Genomic DNA, 21173 nt, shown 5'->3' with positions numbered 1-21173 from the left:
CGCGGCCCCACCTAGGGGCTGCTGAAGAGAGATGGAAAGCCACATCTGTAGGGTGCCAGTGGTGCCCGGCTTGTGGTTGGAGCTCAGTGCACGCTCTTGCCGCCCCGAGGGGAATAGGGTATGTGAGCTGGTTATGCCCACACGTCACATGGGGTGGGGGGGGGGGATGAGCCATTGAGTTACTCCAGGAGTCCTCAGTTCCCTCCTCCCCAGTCCTCCCCCCACTGCTGTGTCTTGCACAAAACACAGATTTATCAGTTAAAGGATGGATGGATGTCTCCAGATCTTTCTCCACAATGTAGCCCAGCACATTGCGGGGGCGGGGGGGGGGGAGGCCAGGAGTTTTCCTCTTTTCCCTCATGCCTGTTACATCCACCTCACCTGCTCCCACTGCAGCGCTACCTGCCAACACCTGAGCTGCCCTGCAAGCCTCGCCCCTCCAGCTCCATCTTGGTCCTCTCCCTACCTCCTTGCGCCCCACCCCATTAGACACGGGGAATGCATCGTGCCCTGCTCACAGCACGGTCTGTGCTGACCCCTTTTTCTTCTTGGAACACTCCCATCTTCTCTGTGCTTGGCCAGCTCGCGGCTCCCCTGACATCTCATCCTCAGGGAAGCCTTGCCCCTCCCTCTGCTCAAGACGCTGCTCCTCCGGGTTCTGTGGTGCACTCTGCTGGTCCCTGACACGGCGCTGCCCACCCTGCAATGGGAGGATTAGATGCCTTGTCAGTTACACCAGATGCCAAGAGGTCCAGTTCTGTGCACTCTTTACACCTGGATCCCAGCTCAGAAGTGTTTGCTGAAAAACTGAATGAGGCTTAAATCATAACCCCATGCCTGTCTTCCACCGAAGCTTTCGCAGGCTTTTGCAGCCAGCCATTCTCTTCCTCTGGCTGCCAGGGCTTTTAATACACCAACTCATGCTGCCCCCTAGTGGTGATCAGGCTTACCGACCTATTGGGTGAGCTTAGGACTTTGTGCTGAGAGCTATGAGCTGTCGGAGGGCAGGAACCGCGTTGCATTTATTTTTGATGACCCCAAGAGAGCTAGACAGGGCTGAGAACATAAGCGATGCTTGGTAGGTATTTGAACAAATGAACGAATTACTAAATTTGAGAGCTGCGTTAACTGCAGCTGGGAAATCCTGCCACCAACCCACTGGGTGGCCCTCACTGTACCTCAGCCAATAATAGTAACAGTAAAAAAATAATAGTAACAGTAGTGTTAACTAATTGCACTTAGTAGTAGCTGACTGCGCACTGGCCTTGTGTGATTCCCTGTTCTAAGTGTTTCCTTCATTTTAACTTGCGTAAAACCCGTCACAACCCAGGGAGGCGGGGACTGCTGTTACCTTCACTTTGACAGGTGAAGAAACTAGGACAGCCAGAAACTAAGTAACTTGCCTGAAGTTGGGTTGGCTCTAGAGCCTGTGCTCTTAATCAATCCCCAGGCTGCCTCTCTGCCCTAATAATAAATGATAATAGCAGCAGCAGTAGTAATAATGATAGCACTAACTTTATATCATGCTTGCTGTGTGCTAGGCACAGTTCTAAGCACTTAGATACATTAACTAATTTAATTCTCCAACTTTCTTACCATGTTGTTGTTGCTGTTGTTGGGTGCCATTGTCATGTTGATTCTGACTCATAGTGACCCCATATGACTGGGTAGAACTGCCCCATAAGGTTTTCCAGGCTATAATCTTTATGAGAGCAGATCACCAGGTCTTGTCTCCTGCAGAGCTACTGGGTGGGTTCGAACCACCAACCTTTTAGTTAGCAGATGAGTGCTTAACCATTGCACCACCAGGGCTCCTTTTTATGGTGTTAAGCACTGTTATAATCCCTGTTTTACAAATGAGGAAACTGAGGTACAGAGAGGTTAAGCGACTTGCCCAAGTCATCCAGTTAATAAGGGGTGAAGCCGGGATTCAACCCTGGCAGTCCAGTGTCATTGTCTGTACCCTTACATATGCAGAAGAAACAGACCTTTGCCAAGTGAACCTCTGGGCTAGCTAGTGGCTTTTGCTGGGGGTACACCCACTTAGGGCACAAAGATGAAACCTGCAGTGTCTGAGAGGGGCTTGCTGGACTAGCCTGTGTGGCCTTGAGGACATTACTTTGCCTCTCTGTTCACTGGTTTCCCCCTGGATGTAATGGGGCAAGCAGGACAGGTTCTAGTAGGGCTGTGAAGAGCTTCGGAGTGTTCATTAGCAAGGATCTGTGCTACTTTGCCAGGAAGGGTCAAGGGGAACTACAGTAACTCTCACCTCCCTACCTGTTGGATATCGCGTTAATGACCGCCTTTTTTATCCCAGGCGCCCTGGTGATTCCTGCCTGTGTGGCTGGCGTCCTGTGCCCTCATGGTAGGGCCTGTGTTGCTAGGCCTGGCGAGAAGTGGCACATCTCCAGGGCCGCTTCCTCTGGGGTGGGACAGACTGGTTTTCAGGCCTTGGGGAGGGCAGAACCAACTGTCTCCCGAGCACCCTCCCCTCCCTGCTGTTCAGGCTGGAACAGAATGTGTGAATGAGCCATTCGTTCAGTGCCGTCCTGTCTTTTCTGGTCCAGGTGTGGCAAAGGGAAGCTGGAAGATGGGGAAGGGATCAACCTGAATGACATCGAGAAGGTCCTCCCGGCCTGGCAGGTAGGTGCAGGGGGAGAGTCCCCCTCGTCCCCCACCCCAATCCCAATGTCCCCTGTCCTGATCCTTTACTGGGCAGGGCCTAAGCACTCCAACTGGCCCCTTGCTCCAGCAGGGGGCGCCACCCTTGGTACGGCAGTGGGCAGTGGGCACCTGCCATGGTTTAGGGTGTCCCGCTATGACAGTGTGTATGGCACCCCATTCTCAGCTATGCCAGGGTCACTGGTGGCAGACCTGGTATGCCCCAGCAATGAAGTGGGCCATCAACTTACACCTCACCTAACTTGGAAGTTTCTCCTGCAGTGAGTTCCGAGGCCGCTGGGTTCCTACTGTGGGTAGGACTGTTTTTAAAAGTGGAGTTTTCCTGCAAACCTCCAGGTATCTGCTGTGCCTGCCTAGTCTGCCGTCAATCAGGTTCCTTTCCCTGCATCAGGCCAGGCTCCAGGACAGGGAGGATTCACTCAGCAAAGGACAGTGACTCTAGGCCTCTAGATGCTTAGAGTGCTGGATTGTTGGCAGAAACAGTAGGAATCTAGCGGCTTCCAGGGGTTGGGTTGGGGCTGCTGCAGGTAAGAGCGACAGACCCTCACCTGGCCAAGCCTTCGCCGCTGGTGACCTGCCACCACACCCCCCCCGTCACCCTTATGCCTTCCTGAGTCTCTCCTGTCATTTTCCTACGTCCCTTCTTCTCCTCCTACTCCCTTTGTGTCCTTCCTGTATTGTGTGTTCTGTGTTCATGCCATAGGCCTGTTCGTGAGAGACAATGGCATGTACATAGCGTTAAGGCCTCAGCAAGCTGATTATGATACATGTTGGTGTGGTGTTTCTGTTTCTCCTGCTTGGGGTTTATTGAACTTCTGGGTCTGGAAGTTTATAGTTTTCATCAAGTTGGGATAATTTCCAGCCATTTTAAACCTAAAGTTGTAGCTGATAATGCTCATGGCTTGACCTCGCCTGGGGTGGTCACATCCCACATGGGTGCCATTAGGACAAGGCTGGTAGCCTTCTTGATCCCAAAGAACGGATCTCTGGTGGTGGAAACGGAGGTCCTGAGAGCGCAGGGGAAGGATGTTGCTGAGATTTCCTGGAGTTCTCTGACGCCCCTCACTGACAGGGCATCTGGCTCAGCAGTCCAGCTCAGACCCTGAGGGTCAGCTCACCTCACTTTAGCTTTTGGGGTGGGAAAATTCTTAATGTATGGGACTGTTCAGTGCAATATAGGATATTTACTGTACCTTGTCCTCCATCACTGACTATCAATAGTCATTTCCAAACACCCTGGGGTATGCTAAGCACCCCATTGAAGACTACCCAGAGGGGGGACACCCAGTGCTAGCCTGGGGCCCCCAGCACTGCCACGGGAGTCAGAGAAGCATTAGAGTGCTGCCAGCTCTGCTACCCAGCCCCCTCCCTACCTCATAGAGGCCCAGATCCCATCTCTGCCCTTACCCCTTCCCATCCACCCTCCCCTCTGCCTTCTGTCCATGCTCCAACCCTCACCAGACAGGAGCTTTTGTGACCTGACCCAGCCCACCTGTGTGGTCTCTTTCCCAGCTCGCTTCACCCAGCCTGTGCCTCTTGCCCCCAGGCAGCCCTGTCTGTCATCTCTCTTTGCTTTGTCATAGGCAGTCCCCTCTGCCTGAGGACTACTCATCCTGGCTCAGGACACCTCCTCTGTGATGCCCTCCCAGATGCACAGGTCTCAGTCCCATAGTCTGTCTGCCCAGCTCCCTAATCACCATATTCCTACCCCTGTGTATGGCTCCTGGCACATGGCACCTGCTTAATGGTCTGACTCCCCTCTTACATTATGGGCTGCTTGGGGGCTGGAGCCACGTCTCATTCACCTTCATAACTCCAGCACCCGGTATTCTTGAGTGAATGATTGTTGAAGAATTGGAGGGTCAAAGAGAGGTCTGGCTTCTTGTTCAGGCCGTCCCTCTGGGATGAGTTTCTCCAGTTACTTCCCTGCAGAACTTTCACAGGAACCTGGCTGTGCTCTTGCTGTGTGATTCTTGAGACATGTCTGTAAACATGCACACATGCGCACACACACACATGATTTCTCCCCCCATCTCTTGTATCAGGACATGATAGGGCATGGCATGGTATTAAGCCCCAAACCTCAGCAGCTTCCCACAGAGAATCTTCTTTCTTGCTTATTGAAATTCTGCCAAGGGTCCAGCTGGTCTCCAAGGCAGCTTCTTTCCAAAGTGGGGGCTCAAGGATCCAGTTGGCTTCCATCTCTGGCCCTGCCATGTCAACCCATGGCATCCAGGTGATCCTGGGAGGGGCAAAGAGAGACCTGGTAGTCATGGCCTAGAAGCATCACTTCCACTTATAGTCCCTTGGGCAGAACTAGTGACATCACCCGACCCAACTACAAAGGGGCTGGCAGGGGCCAGGGGACACACGGCTCTTTGGTGGGCAGTAAATGTTTCTGCCTTATCTTTTTCCTTCCTTCACTTGCTCACTTAACTCATCTTTGTGGGACAAGTGCTTTGCTCAAGCCTTTGAGAGAGAGAGAGATGCATAGGCTACAGTTCCCCGAAGAGGTGCGCAGTCTAGTAGAGGAAATGAGCAACGCTGGGTGCCTTGCCCAGGACAGAGCCCTGTGGGGTGCGTAGCCTCCCTCTCTCCCCAGTACAGCTGCAGTCTCTGGAGTCTGGGGCTTAAATGAATGGCTAAGCACAGAGCAGAAAGCCCCAGTGCACCCCAGATTTAATGCCTATTGTAGATTTCCAGGAAGTTCTAGCTTATCTCTGTACATGCCACAGAAGTGGTCTTGGGTAGGACTGCCTCAATCAGAGGGCAGGTGCTGACACCTGGGTGCCTGGCCAAGCCCCCTCCAGCCAAAGCCAAGGACCCTGTCCCTGAGCATCCCACCTGGCTGTATTTCAATTACTGGAGCTGCTGGGGATCAGCCCTTGGAGCTGCCCAAGGACTTGGGGCAGAGAGTAGGTGCCCAAGTCCAAGAATCATGCCCTGTGCCTCTGTGAGCCCCAGTTGCCAGGCACAGTTCTCCACCCATGAAAGGCATTTAGTAGGCAAGGGCTGATGTTGGAATTGTGAATTGTCTTCACAATCTGCCTGCCCCGTAGTGGTGGCTGGAGGGAGAAGAACAGGTGAACCGGGATAGGTGGTGGCCAGTAGCCAGATTTTACAGCATTGCTCACTTAAGTGATCTTCAGGGGCCAAGGGCTTTGCTCACACCTTTGGGAGAGAGAGTTGCATAGGATACAGTTCCCCTCAGAGGTACAACGGGAGGGCAGCAGGGGGCTCTGAGCACAGTGACATGGATTCAGGGGCATCAGGCTTGGCCCAAGGGCGATGAAACTATGGGGCAGGGCAGGGCAGAAGCTGAGATACAGTTGGGCTTAGAGTGGGGCCCTGGGGTAGGTGCCATACATGAGGCTATTGTCCCACCTGCATTTTTTCGACTCCTCTACTGTGAATTGTGTGTGATGGCACAATGGTTAAGTGCTTGGCTACTAATCAAAAGGTTGGCAGTTCGAACCCAGCCAGCAGCTCCATGGGAGAAAGATCTAGTGATCTTATCCAGTAAAGATCACAGCCTATGAAAACCTATGGGGCAATTCTCTGTCACATGGAGTTGCTAGGAGTTGGAATTGACTCCACGGCACCCAACAACACAACTGTGAATTGTATATGAGAGGAGGGGGATTGGCCGGCCTGCCATCGTGGCAGTGGTTTGTATATTCTAGCTCCCATCATGTGTAATCCTGCCCCCTAATGGGGCCCTAGAGCCTGGTATGGTCCCAGGGTCCAGTATCGGTGGTGCCGAGACCATGCCAGGACAGAAAGCTGCATTGTGATCTGCTCCCACTAGAGGGCACTAGTGCACCACCCTGGAGGCTCCAAAAGGCTCCTCAGACCACACCTCTTCATTGATGCTTAGTGTGCAAGTTGTCCCCAAAATGGTCCAAGCCAGCTCTCAGGCCCTTCCTCCCCACAAGGGAGAGGATGAGGAGGTGAAGGAGGCAGCCACACAGAGGTGTACGGACGCACCTAATTGTCCAAAAATGTCCCCTGCTGTGCAAAGACCTGACATCCTCCAGAGTCCTTTCTTCCCCTGAGACTCCTGGGAATCAGGTTGGCAAACTCCAGAAGCTTCTATCAGCTGCAGAGATGAGGAGAAGTGCTTTCCCACTGCATGAGGGGGTGCAGGTGGCATCCCCACACCTGCCGGCTTCACCTGGGCCTGCAGGGAGACCCAGAGTGGTGCGGAGTTTGGGGAGTCACAAGTGTTGACCTCTGTTCTTGGAGGGATGGGCGGCTGGTGGCCATGCTAAGGACGAAAGATGGGGCTCCGTAATCAAAGCCAAGTTAAACTTAGCCAAGTTCAGTGTGAGGGCAAGGAACTCGAGTCTGAAAAGGTCCAGCCGATTTTGTGTGGAGTGTTCCTAGACTTCGGCCCAAGACCACCCCGCCTGATTACCACCTGAGGGCTCCCTCACCTGAGGTGTGGTGACTGAGGGAGTGATTTCTCCTCAGTGTCTGGGAATTTGCATTTCTGTGCTCCGCAGGGTGCGGCCTCACCCCACACGTGCCCAACAGCTTCCTCAGATCACTCCCTAGACGGTCCCCTCATTCTCCTTCAGTGTCCTCAGGTCAGTGGAGCACAGAGGGCTGGACCACATGGCCTCTGTGCCCTGTGGAAATAACGGCTCTTTAGTCCACAGGCTGCCTTGTCCACTTATTGTGTCTTATTTTGTTTAGGAAAGTTTGCAACTAAATTCTGGGTCTGTCTGCAGTTACTAGCTCACTCTGACCTGAGAAGTTCTGTTCCTCTAGTTATTGACTTAGTTTTTTTGTCAGTTCTGACTGATAGACACCCTATAGGACAGAGTAGAACTGCCCCATACGGTTTCCAGTTGTAATCTTTACGGGGATCTGATTGCTGGATCTTTTCTTCCGGGGAGCAGCTGGTGGGTTCAGATTGCCGATCTTTGACCTTTTGGCGGCAGCTAAGTGCTTAGCCATTGGCAACCAGCACCCCTTAGTAGTATATAACTTGTAAACTCAGAGTTTTGCAGTAGGTGTGGCACACACACTAAGTAACAAAAGTAACCAAGGCAAATGGAATTTCTTGAGACATTGTGTCCAAGGACTGAGAAGCAGCAGGACCCAGGGAAAAAACAGGAGGGAACAGTCAGGCTTGGGTTTAAGCCCCTCTTTGTGCTCAGATACTGACAGGGTGAGAATTCCCCAGAGGAACCTGAAGGATAAATGCGCTCTCAGAATGAAAATCACTGCAAGCTGGAATGATGACCAGGTTACCCCCACTACCCTCCGCCATTGGAGGCATAGAGGTGATGGAACATGGAGGAGCACCTTGCTCCTCCAGCAGGTGGCGCTGGTGCTGTTTGGTAACAGGGTTGGTAAGAAGGTAGCCACCCCTGGCAGAAACACCGACTGGCTTGAAGCTGCAAGTGGGCCTGCTGTAGTCCTGTTCCCAGCCCTCCAGATGGGAAGGAGTGACTTTATCTTTCCCTAGAGCTGTGTCAGCCCTGTTGCCAAGTCTTCTGGAAACTTCCAGGGTGTGCTAACTCACAGGCATAAGGATTATTAAAATCACCCAAGACCCAAGAAACAAAGTCATGTGAACCAAGCCCTGTCGTTCCCCCAGGCACTGTCCTCTTCCTCAGGAGGTGTAGCCTGACTTCATTCAGTCCACCAGTACTGACTGAGCACCTTTATGTAGACCAGACATTGTTTTTGCCGCGATGGACCCATTTAAAATGCAGGAGCCAGGTACCTTCCCAGGGGACAGGAACATTATATTCTCTTTAAAAAAAAAAAAAAGCTGCTGTCAAGTTGATTCTCACTCATGGCAAGCCCATCTGTGTCAGAGTAGAACTGTCCTCCAGGGGGTTTCAGTGGCTGATTTTTCAGAAGTAGATCTCTAGGCTTTTCTTCTGAGGCACCTCTGGGTGGACTTGAACCTCCAACCTTTCAGTTAACAGTGCATTAACCTTTGCATCACCCAGGGTCTCCCATATTCTCCTAAACCCATTGCCATGGAGTCAACTCTGACTCATAGCGACCCTGTAGGACAGAGTAGAACTGCCCCATAGGGTTTCCAAGGAGTAGCTGGTGGATGGAATTGCCGACCTTTTGGTTAGCAGCCGAGTTCTTAACTACTGCACCAACAGGTCTGGCATATTCTCCTAGTGCCCCCTTCCGGAGAATTCCACAGTGATCATCGCACCAACAGTAACACTAGCAAACATTTGCTGAGTGCTTCCCATGCTTCAGGAATCGTGATGTGTGCTTTCTTTCCATTTCTTATCTTACTCCTCTTCATGTCCTCCCTGTAGAGCGCATACTGTTATTGACCTCATATGGCACATAAGGTGGTCTTTGGTCAGATGTCACCTTCTCGGTAAGGCCCTTTCACACACCATCCCCACAGTCCACATCCCCCTGCTCATACCATTCTTCTCCAGAATGCTCCTTACAAAATGCTTTTTTACTCATTTTGTAACCTCCCACTGGAATGTAAGTTCCACGAACCCACCACCCTTGGGTCGGTTCTGACTCATAGCAACTCCATAGGCTTTCCTAGGCTTTAAATCTCCACAGAAGCGGACTGCCAGACCCTTCTCCTCGCTGGTGGTTTCAAACCACCGACCCTTCAGTTAGCAGTAGATCACTTTAACCACTGCACCACAAGTGCTCCTGTTAAGTTCCACAAAGGCACATACCAAACCACAAACACTGAAACTGTTGCTGTCGAGCTAATTCCAACTTGTGGCGACCCCATATGTGGCAGAGTAGAACTACTGCGTAAGGTTTTCTTGGCTGTAATCTTTGTGGGAACAGATTACCAGGCCTTTCTTCTGCGCCCCCCACTGGGTGGGTTTGAGTTGCCAAACACGCTCGTTGCTGGGTGCTGTCAAGTGAATTCCAACTCAGAGCGACCCCATGTGACAGAGTAGAACTGCACCATAAGGTTTTCTTGGCTGTAATCTTTTTTTTTTTTTTAAGTTGTGCCTTAGGTGAAAGTCCACAGCTCAGGTTAATTTCTTATTCAAAAATTTACACATGTATTGTTTTGTGACATTAGTTGCAATCTCCACAAAGTGACAGCATACTCCCCCTTTCCACCCCAGCTTCCCTGTGTTCATTCAACCAGTTCTTGTCCCTTCCTGCCTTCTCTTCCTGCTTTTGGACAGGAGCTGCCCATTCGGTCTCTTATATCTGATTGAACTAAGAAGCACATTCCTCGCATGTATTATTTTTTGTTTTATAGTCTTATCTAATCTTTGTCTTAAGAGTGGGCTTCGGGAATGGTTTCAGTTTTGCGTTAACAGTGAGACCAGGGGCCGTACTTTCAGGGGTTCCTTCAGCCTCTGTCAGACCATTAAGTCTTGTCTTTTTACATGAATTTGAGTTCTACGTTTTTCTCCTGCCCTGTCCAGGACTCTCTGTTGTGTTCCCTGTCAGAGCGGTCATTGGTGATAGCCGGGCACCATCTAATTCTTCTAATCTCAGGCTGGTGGAGTCTCTGGTTCATGTGGTCCTTTAGTCCTTTTGGGTGATATTTTCCTTGTGTCTTTGGTTTTCTTCATTCTCTTCTGCTTCAAGTGGAATAGGACAAATTGATGTATCTTAGATAGCTGCTCACAAGCTTTTAAGACCCCAGACACCACTCACTAAAGTGGGATATAGAACATTTTCTTAACAAACTTTGTTATGCCAGTTGACCTAGATGTCCCCTGAAATTGGCTGCAACCTCTACAGAAGCAGATCGCCAGGTCTTTGTCCTGCAGAACAGCTGGGTGGGTTTGAACTGCCAACCTTTCGGTTAGCAGCCACGTGCTTAACCATTATGCCATAAGGGCTCCTTCCAAACATGCTAGGTGCTTATTAAATATTGGCTAAATGACTAAATGAGCCCTAGCTGGCACCTGTCCCATAGGAGCTCACACTCAGCACCCCAGTCCAAAATTTGTGCCCCCTCTGCAGTGGCCACCACGGACCAAACACTTGCTGAGCTCTGTGCTTACATATATTGTTTCGTTTAATTCTCATGACCACCCTATAAACTACAAGCACTATTATTATGGTCATTTTACAGATGAGAGAACTGAGATGAAATACTTTGCCCAAAAGCACATGATTTATACATGGGGGAGCTGGGATTAGAATCCAGACAGTCTGGTTCCTCTGACAGCCCTTTGTAAGGAGTGACGATGAGGAGGAACATCTGCTGGGAAACCACGTTCTAATCCTAGGCAACTCAAGGAGCCCTGTTAGCACAATGTTTAAGCGCTCAGCTGCTAATGAAAAGGTTGGTGGTTCGAATCCACCTAGCAGCTTTGTGGGAAAAAGACCTAGAGATCTGTTCCCGTAAAGATTACTGCCCAGAAAACCTATGGGGCAGTCCTACTTTGTCACATGGGGTTGATATGAGTCAGAATCAACTCGACAGCACCTGACAATAACTGCGTAGCCAAGTACAGGCAGGTAGGGGTGAATGCCATTGCCTGAATAAGCAAACACAAGAAGATAGGTGTCCTTTTCTTCCCCTCTACAACTGAAGGCATAAGAAATGGTATGAGAAGGAAAAAAAGAGAGAGAGAGAAAGAAAAAAAGCCCCTCCTGACACCTTTGAAAGAGAAAGATAGGATTTTTACTTTTTTTTTTTTTTTTAACCAGAGAGGTTTCCAGGGACCTCCACATCCCTGCTGACCTGGAGACCCTGGGTCAGCGGTCAAGCAGGAGGGCTTACCCAGGAGAGGCCTCTGCCACTCCAGCCACCTCCCCTGCCAAGTGCTTCCTCCCTCAGGACAAAAATAGGCGCTGCTACAATAACGGAGACCAGAAGTTCTTCAATCCATGGTTTCCTGTCTGAGGCCGCCAGGTAGCAGGGTCCATTGGGAATGAACAACGTGCTCTGTGAGGCGAGCCTGTATTTATTTTTGTTGTTTGTGAGGGCTTTTTAGTTTTTACTATTATTGCTTTGGAGGTGAAGACATTTGTTGGACAACCAAGAAAGTTTTTTGAGAAGAGGCAACTGGCCAGGTCTGGACTAGGTTTCCACATGGGCTTTCTGCTCACCTCCATTCAGGGTGAGGTGCAGGGAGCAGGTGGGGTGGAAAGTGCTTCCTGGGCTGGGCAGGAGTGGCTCCGAAGGGTCTGGAACACATAACTCCTTTGTATGACACCTCAACTGTCTAGATTGTGGCAAGGATCTAAGACAGGGCTTGGCAAACTTTGATCCACAGACCAAGCCCAGCCATAAGGCTGTTTTTGCAAATATAGTTGTATTGGAACACGGTCGCACCCAATCGTTTGCTCATTGCCTATGGCTACGTTTGTGTTGCAGCCACAGAGTTGAGTAGTTGCTACATGTACTGTATTGGCTGCAAATCCTAAAAGGTTTATTCTCTGGTCCTTTACAGAAAAAAAAATTTCCAAACACCGATATAAACAGAAAAAAAAAAAAAAAAAGCCCTGAAGAGTTAAAAGCAGGTAGCAAAAACCCTGAAGCTCATTCACTTTCATCATCCGAGAGCCGTCTAGTTCCACACACAGAACGTTGTATAGTTCTTCCAACATAGTTCCTCTGGAGCTTCCGTTTCTTCAGCTGCTGAACCTACATTGCAAGGCTGTTGTGAGGGTCAAACTATAAATCAGGTCATAGAATGAAAGCTATGTGTAAATTGAAAATGTTCTACGGTGGTGAAGTGGCCTTCCTAAGTGGCAGAGTTTCATCTGAGAGCCAGTACACTCTCCTCAGAATGGGTGAACTTGACCGTGTCATAGTTACTTAGTCCTGCTATAACAGAAATACCATAAGTGGATGGCTTCAACCAACAGAAGTTTATTCTCTTACAGTATAGTAGGCTAGAAGTCCAAATTCAGGGTGCCAGCTCCAGGGGAAGGCTTTTTCTCTTTCTTGGCTCTGGGGGAAAGTCCTTGTCATCAACCTTCCCCAGATGAGGAGCTTCTCAGTGCAGGGACCCCGGGTCCAAAGGATGCACTATGCTCCTGGCTCTTGTTTCTTGATGGTATGAGGTCCTCATGTCTTTCCACTCGCTTCTCTCTTTTATATCTCAAAAGAGATTGGCTTAAGATGCAACCTAATCTTGTAGATTGAGTCCTGCCTCATTAGCAGAACTGCCTCTAATCCTGCCTCATTAACATCATAGAGGTAGGATTTACAACATAGGAAAATCACATCAGATGACAGAATGGTGGACAGTCACACAATACTGGGAATCATGGATTAGCCAAGTTGGCACACATATTTTTTGGGGACACAATTCAATCCATAACAGGTCCCTTCTCTGTGGTTTTGGGAGGGTGGGATGGGTGGAGATTCTGTTGGATTTTCTCTCAGTTCCTTCTGAGACTGAGATTTGAAAAAGTAGCCGTCTGTCTGCCATAGATTTTATTCTGGGCCTAGAGCTGCCTCTGTTCCCACACCTCACCACTGTGCTTGAAGCCCACTCCCACCCACTCCAGCCCTCTCACCTGGAGTGTCCTTCCTCCTCCCTTGCCCACATCTGCCCTGCTCATGGCCCAGTTCAAATTTCACCTCTGAAACCATGCAAGAGAGATCAGACCATATCAGCCCTTGGAGATTTCTCCATCCTTGGAAGCTTGAAGAACTTGATTCTAGGCCAGTTTTGAGTCTCTCCAGGTGGTTCATGCCTTTCTCTGTTTGCGCTTCCTAAGGAGGGAGATCTCAAACTGGGTTTGGGGATGGCTAGGGAGGTGGACCTGCAGGAAGACAGGCCCTTGCGAAGAGACGGCATGGTGTTAAGGGCTGGTGTGATGTAGTGAATTACTTAATATGACCCTTCTAGCCATAGTCTTTGTGACTCCAACACAATGATTGGGTGGGACTATGCAAATGTGATGCTTGTGGCCCACCAAGGGATTGGACAGCTTGCTGCTAATGCAAATAATGTGCATAGGACCCCCGTGGGAGTGGGGTCATGCAAATAAGTTGTATGGAACCTTGTAGGGGATTGATCAGTTTTGCCATTCTGCTGGGCTTAAAATCAGAGCCAACCCCAGAGCAGAGAGGGCACCTCACTACCACTAAGAAGAAGAGCCAGGAGTAGAGTGCATCCTTTGGACCTGGGACGCCTGAGCTGAGAACCTCCTAGACCCATGAAAAGAGAGAGAGAACTGTAACACCAGAGATGGTGAGGAGCAGCAGCAAGTGTAACAGAGAAGCAACAGCAAGCACGGCAGAGCAACAGCAGCAGCAGAACCAGGAGACCGGCACGAAGGCAGTTCTAGCCCACTGAGTGAGGTGGCTACAGTGGTCTTGGTGACCCACAGGGTGAGAAAGCTGAGAGCCTTTGGGCAGGAGGCTTGCTGGCAGAGTGGAGTGCCTCCAGGTACTTGGCAGAGCTAGTCTCGAAGACTCACTTGTTCGAGACAGCTGAGTGCCTTTGGGCCAAGGCTTACTGGTGGAGTATGGTGCCTCCAGGCACTTACTGGCAGAGCTAAAGGGCTTTGTAACGCTTGACCGAGCAGGGCAGAGGCCAGGCCTGAGCAAGGGCCAAGGGCTGAGAGAGGAGTCTGTCCTCAGGGGGCTGAGAAGAGACTGTCCTCAGGGGACCGAGAGGAGCCCCACATGGCCAAGAGGAGCTGAGATAGCTGTCCTACACTGAAGGTGGGAGACGTTGCCTACATGCTTCCTGGTCCTGATCCCAAGTTGTAACCCGTTGATCTTGATTCCGAGTTGTAACCCATTACTTCCTAATAAACCCTGTAACTGTGAGTATGGTCTGTGAGTTCTGTGTGGCCATTGCAGCGAATCATCAAACCCAGCAGAGAAGTAGAGAGTTCCATGGGAGGGATGGCTGGTGTCAGAATTTGTGAAGCCGTTGAAGAGAGGAGGTATGTCTGACCTCCCCCTCACAGGAATCAGCTTTGGGCTGATGTTGATCTTGATTCTCCTCCCCTTCGTGAAGTTAGATGAGGAGATCTGGCGCTGCTGCCATGCCGTTTTTACAGGTGGGCGAAGGAGGCTGATGGGGGTGAGGAGCCTAGGATCATCAAGGGATATTTCCATATTTCCGTAAGTAGAGAGGGCAATTGGCAGAGGCCCTCAAGGCCTTTGAACCTGCCCAAATAGGGACTGGCCCGATGGTGTTATGCAGGAAAATGCATCATAGAAGGAGGACTTGGGAAGCGGAGGGCTAGGGCTGACCAGTCCATGTGCCCTCCTCCTGCAGACTGGTGGAGAATTCCTAGGCTGTACACATCTCCCCTTAGTGGCCAGGGAGGAAACTTTGTTAGTTTTTCAGGGACAGGCTAGGGTACCTTACAAAGAGGACTTGTCCCCAGTGGAGAGCTCATCTTTTCCGTGCCTTCATCAGGCCAGACCTTACCCAGAATCCCTTGGTGTGTGCCAGAGACCTTGACCAGTCAGGTGGGCAGGGTGTTGAGGTCAGCATGAGATGGGGAGCCCTTGGGGGGCAGTAGGCCCAAGTCAGACCAGACTGAAGACCACCTTCTTCAAGGTCTTGGCTAAGCCAAGGACATCTTAAAGGGAACTGGAGCTGCCTCACTCAGCCGTGCTGGTGGAAGGAGCTGAGTGGGGGAGGGGAAGGTATTGTCGGGGTGTGAAGCATCCATTAGCCCTTTATTAGCCGGTGTGCCGTTTCTGGCCACCTTCTCCTTCCTGGCGGCTGCGAGTTTGGAGGCGGAGAAGCCCGGTTATTTTCGTTTACCCAGCTTCTCTCACCAGGAACTACAGCCGGCAGAGGGGCTGGGGGAGGACAGGGCTACGTGCTGTCCAGCAGGCATTTGTGAATGGGCCCCAGCTCCCAGGCCGCCCTGTCGGCAGGCCACCCCCCCTCCCCGGACACGCCGACTGTCGCTGGCTGGACATGGGTTTTTCTAGCAATGCAGTGTACTCTGGCCAGGCAGGAGGAAGCTTTCTTCTGGCCCAAGAACAATAGCAGGGTCAGCCCGGGGACCTCCCTCCTACACCCTCTTCCTTCCATTGTGAGCTGCTGCACAATCCCAGGCCGCTCGGGTCTGCACGGCCGGGGGCCGAGCCCAGGAGAGAGTAGCAGTGTGTGACACCTCCATTCGTGGCCTCTGCTTCCCAGGCTGGACCTGGGTTCAGAAGGCAGCAGATGGACAAACAGATCAAGTGTGTGTGAGTGGCCACAGGGTCCTGGTGCTCAGCAAGGGGCTGCCAGCTGGGTGAGGTCACTGGCTGGATGACACTCCTGCCCCTACTCCCATTATACAGATAGGGAAACTGAGATCCAGAAAGGTAATGGGTTTACCAAACTTCTTATTGTTCTGCTTCACAACTCTTCACTGATTGCCAGTGGGGAAACCCAAGACTTTCCAGCCTGATCCAAAAGGTCACCCAGCCCCTGCTGGCCTTCCAGGTGTCTCCTGTGATTTCCAGCTTATCTGTGCTCCAGCCATGGTGGCTGATGGATGCCCTTGATGCAGCGCTGGGCTCCTGCCTTAAAGGTCCTTCTTCCCACATCTGCCTGCCTGTCTGCCTGCCGCACACCTGCTCTTTAAAGGCTCTGCTCAAAGGTCACCTCCTTCATGATGCCTTCCCTGATAACCCACCTCTCCCATGTGCTGTAGTTTGTTGATTCACCTTGGGGTCCTCCAACACTTAATATATGCTGACATTTTTGAAGGGTTGTTGTTAGCTGCCATCAAGCTGGACCCCAACTCATGACAACCCCATGCATAGCAGAACAAAATGCTGCCTGGTCCTGTGCCATCCTCATGATGAGTTGTGGATGTGGCCGTGATGAGTAAGGTTTTCACTGACTGATTTTTGGAAGTGGATTGCCAGGCTTTTCTTCCTGGTTCATCTTAGTCTAGAAGCTTTTCAGAAACCTGTCCAGCATCCTAGCAATATGCAAGCCTCCACTGACAAATGGGTGGTGGCTGCACAAGAGGTGCATTGGCCAGGAATCAAACCCATTTCTCCCTCATGGAAGGCAAGAATACTACCACGGAACCACTAAATTCCTGTTTTTGAAGAGTTGTTGTTGTGTACCATCGAGTTGATTATGACACACAATGATCCTACAGGACGGAGTGGAACTGCCTCATCGGGTTTCGAAGGCTGTAATCTTTACAGAAGCAGACTGCCATGTCCCAAGGAGCAGCTGGTAGGTTCGAACTGCTGATCTTTAGGTTTGCAGCTGAGCACTTAACCACTGCACCACTAGGTCTCCTTTTTGAAGAGTACAGGCAAGTTATTTTTAGAATATCTATCGATTTGGGTTTGTTTGATTAAATTCATGTGCATTTAGAAGGAATGCCAGGGCAGAAGTGTGGTGTCCTTCCCAGTGCATCCTGTTAGGAGGCACAAGATGTCGGTTTGGTGGTGTAACATTGGCCGCTTGGTTCAGGCAGTGGCTGTCAGGCTTCTCTCCTGTGAAGTCACTGTCTTCCCCTTTGTAGTGAATAAGTATCTTGCAGGGAGGTATTTGAGACTCTGTAAATATAATATTCCTGATAATACGCTTACCTACTAGTTTTAGCATTCATTGATGATTCTTGCCTGAAACAATTATCATTCTGGTTGGCAAATGGTGATTTTTCTAATTCTGCCTACATTTATTAGTTAGCTTTCTACTGTAAGGAAGAGCTTTTACTTCTTCCCCATCTACCCATCTATCTACCTGTCTAAGAAGCCCTGGTGGCACACTGGTTAAGCATTCATCTGCTAACCAAAAGGTCAATGGTTTGAACCCACCAGCTGCATCACAGAAGAAAGATTTGACAATCTGCTTCCATAAAGATTACAGCCTTGGAAACCCTATGAGGCAACTGTACTCTGTCCTATAGAGTTACTATGAGTCAGAATGGACTTCAAGGCAACGGGTTTGGGTTTTGGATCTCCCTATCTGCATGCGGAAGCCGGACAATGAATAAGGAAGACTGAGGAAGAATTGACGCCTTAGAATTGTGATGCTGGCAAAGAATATTGAATATACCGTGGACTGCCAAAAGAACGAACAAATCTGTCTTGGAAGAAGCGCAACCAGAATGCTCCTTAGAAGCAAGGATCGCGAGTCTATGTCTCATATACTTTGGACATGTTATCAGGAGGAATCAGTCCCTGGAGAAGGACACCATGCTTGGTAAAATAAAGGGTCAATGAAAAAGAGGAAGACCCTCAATGAGGTGGATTGACACAGTGGCTGCAACAATGGGCTCAAGTGTAACAATGATTGTGAGGATGGCACAGCACCGGGCAGTGTTTCGTTCTGTTGTACGTGGAATCTCTATATGTCGGAAGCGACTTGACGGCACCTAACAACAACGTCTATCTACCTATCTACCTGACTACCTTTCTATCTATCCGTCTGTCTGTCTACCTACCTATGTCTTAACTTGTGAATTTTATTATAAGGGTTATAACTCATTACTATAATGATTTATTTTGATACCCAAGTTATCCCAGATTTGACCAGAAGGAGCCCCTTCGAACTGGTTTCTGTGTAATTTGGGAAGGTCCTCGTTATTCTTTGAACTCTTCCTTACTTTCTGGCACAAGTTGTTCCAGGCTTATCTTGTGTTGTCCTCACCGCAGCCTTGGGATCCACCATTTATCCAAGAAGCCCTGGTATTTTTCAGTGAATGGTTTTTAGAAACCAAGACCTGGGTGCTAAGTGTGCTCACTGCTGTTCACTCCCCATGTGTTGTTGACATCTCCTCTCTCCCAACCTCTGTGTGCCCGTGTGTTCTTGTTCAGCTTCTTCAGAAAATAAACGTCTAAGTTTTTCTCTGGGAGCAGGGACTAAAGGGTAGTGATATGGCTGTGTGGGGACAGGGAGGGGGCTTGGGGAGTCCCCATATACAGACTTTCATCCAGTTCTGCTGTTTGGTCCCAGCTCCCCAGCCCTGCCTTTTGTGGCACTTGCTGCCTCAGCTCTGAACTCCCTGGAGGTTGGCAGTATTCCTCTTGTAAACACTTAGGTTGTCCTTTTCCCACCCTGCCAAGTTACCTGTTCCTCCTCCGTTCACTTTGTCTTCCCAAAGTCTCTTTTCTTACCCTCTCTGCTTTTGTATGTTTTTACCCTCCTTAATCACAGGGGTGGGGGCATTGAAATAAATGGATGTGGCCAATCCACTGTGTTAAGTCAAAAGTCAGATTTGGTTGATTTAAATAATTGTGGAAGCAGCAAGAATGTTGTAGGTGAGACTGAGCTTGGTGTGCTTGTCAGGAGCAGCAACTGGAGCAAATGTTTACATTTGGGAGTCCAGGGAGAAAGTAGCCTGGAGAAAGAGTCTGGGCAGGAGAAATGGCACGTGGCCAAGGCCCTGGGCATGTTGGCACTGGGGTCAGAGTATAAAAGGGGCAACAGATGTTCCTGAATGCCAATAGGTTTTTTTCTTTCCTGTCATTCAAAGAACTCTAGAAGGATACACACACACACACACAAACACACACACACACACACACACACACATACACAGCCCTCAGCTTTACCAACCAGGAGAAGGGCAGACTAAACAGAGAAGGAACCCCCCACCAGCTTTGAGGGGTCTTAGAAAAATCTCTGTTTGATTCAGACCATACAGAGAAACTTGCTTCCCATGTGAGAGCCACCAGGGCGAGTGTGCTCTGGGACCCAAGAAGAAGCCTTCATTGTCCTTTGCCCTTCTAGTATTTCAGCCACACCTTGCATAGCTTTGTAGGTCACCCCTTCAGTGGGAAAGACTCTTCCCCAGCAAACCTCCAGGGTCCTGAGAGCAGGGCTCTCCTCTTGCACCATACCTGGGACACAGCTAGGCATATGGCTGGAGCTCCATAAATCACAGAACCATAGAAGAGTTGCTAAAATGCCAGAGCAAATGTGTGAGCCGGCTGTGTGCAAAGAGAGAAGCAAAGTGGCATCTTATTGCTGCTGAGATTCTGTGGAGGGTCTCTCTCCCTCCATAGCGCCCATGCCAGCGTTCCTGAGCCTCTCCCCTCAGCTCTGCTAAGAAATGTGACCCCCCACCCCATGGTAGACTTGTTCCAGGAGGCCTGTTATAAAGGACAAGCTGTCCCTGCATTCTGCCAATTCATATTTCAACAATCCTTGCATTCTGCAATTCCTGAAAATCGTTTGAATAGAACTTCTGGTAGCTGCGGTCTTCTTACCTGGGAGTCCCTGCTTGTTTCTGGAAATGTTTAAATAAGCGAGTATACCTTTAAGGGAATACAGGGCAGTTTTTCTAGCATAATGCCTAGTGATAATGGGTTGTCACCCCAAAGACTTAGCCGTGGCTGGTGGAGGGGTTGTTCTGTGCTGGACTCTGTCAGCCACCACTTGTCTCCGGGAAGGCAAAGCCCTGAAGGGCAAGGACTCTGTACATATCCTTATTACCTGGAAGCCCTCCATTTCCTGTCTATCACTGGCAAGGATAGACAAGTTGTCCCCTCAGGCTCTCATGTACAGGATAAAGCTGAGGTATACTTGGGTAAGGGGTGGTGAAGGGGAAAGTGTCAGATAAGGGCAGACTCAAAAGTAGGAGACACTAAAGAACAGGTCCATCAACCAACCAGAGAGAACGTGGGCAGCTGGTCTGCCTCGCACTGGTGCCCAGGGCAAGGAGCAGCCAGCATTGGGTGGTGGAGTGAGAGCTGGCCTTTCTTCCTGGGTCCTGAAGACCACCTAGTCAACATTCCAAACTACAAGGAAGCACATTCTAAACAAACCATTCTGAACAGGGAAACTGAGACCTGCCCCCCGCCCATGAAGAAGTGCTGTACCCAAGGGCACAAAGCTAATTCAGTGGTACATTTGGGGTCCAGGATCCCTAGGTTGCTGCTTTTCCCACACATCCTACAGTTTCTTTAGGATGAATTCTAATGACTGGTCTTTTTATAAGACTCCCAGGACATCTGTTTAATAATTTATTCTAAAATTTCACTAAGGATCAGCATCAAGTAGGTGTCTTTGAAAAGGCTTCATCACTAAAGTGTCTGCATTGTAAAACATTCTGTGGGAAGGAAATTAGGAAAGAAAAGGAAAAGAGGGAAGGAAATTGCAATCCAAGCTGCCTCTCCGTTAGCCCTCCCTCCCCGAAGTAAACCAGAACAGCAAGGCCACATAAGCTGCTAACCGCAGCCCTGACCCCACAACCAGGCACGCCTGAGGCCTTCTCCTCAGCCAGGCAGTGTCAGGGGAGGGTTCATAAATACCATGGAGGGGAGATTTTCTGTCAGTCGTGTTTGTTCTCTCACTAGTCTCCAGGTCTAAATACTGCGCCACCTGGCAGGGTTGAGAGTTCTTTTTCAGCCTTGATGGCAGTGAGTTTGGTTTTGGTTAGAGAGGGCTTTTAGGAAAGTGTTTAGTATAGGTACCAGCCCACCAGGAGCCCTGGGGAGCGGTGGTTAAGTGCTCAACTGCTAACCGAAAGGTTGGTGGCTTGAACCCACCAGTTGCTCCCCGGGAGAAAGATGTGGCAGCCTGCTTCTGTAAAGGCTTATAGCCTTGGCAACCCTGTGGGGCAGTTCTACTCTGTCATACAGGGTTGCTATGAATCGGAATAGA

General features: G+C 50.1%; 1 protein-coding gene across 5 annotated transcripts in view; it reads left to right on the top strand.

The window, feature by feature from the left end:
* CTIF (cap binding complex dependent translation initiation factor) overlaps positions 1-21173 on the top strand; it is a 300698-nt gene that overhangs the window by 102033 nt on the left and 177492 nt on the right. For all 5 annotated transcript variants that reach the window (XM_064294545.1, XM_064294549.1, XM_064294547.1 and 2 more), the window contains one exon: positions 2568-2643. In XM_064294545.1, coding sequence (XP_064150615.1) covers positions 2568-2643 — 76 coding nt within the window. The remainder of the gene's footprint in view (positions 1-2567; positions 2644-21173) is intronic.

Source organism: Loxodonta africana, chromosome 11, assembly GCF_030014295.1.
Source record: "Loxodonta africana isolate mLoxAfr1 chromosome 11, mLoxAfr1.hap2, whole genome shotgun sequence".
NCBI lineage: Eukaryota > Metazoa > Chordata > Mammalia > Proboscidea > Elephantidae > Loxodonta > Loxodonta africana.
Note: the sequence above shows the minus strand (reverse complement) of the source record. Positions and strands in the feature narration are given on the sequence as shown.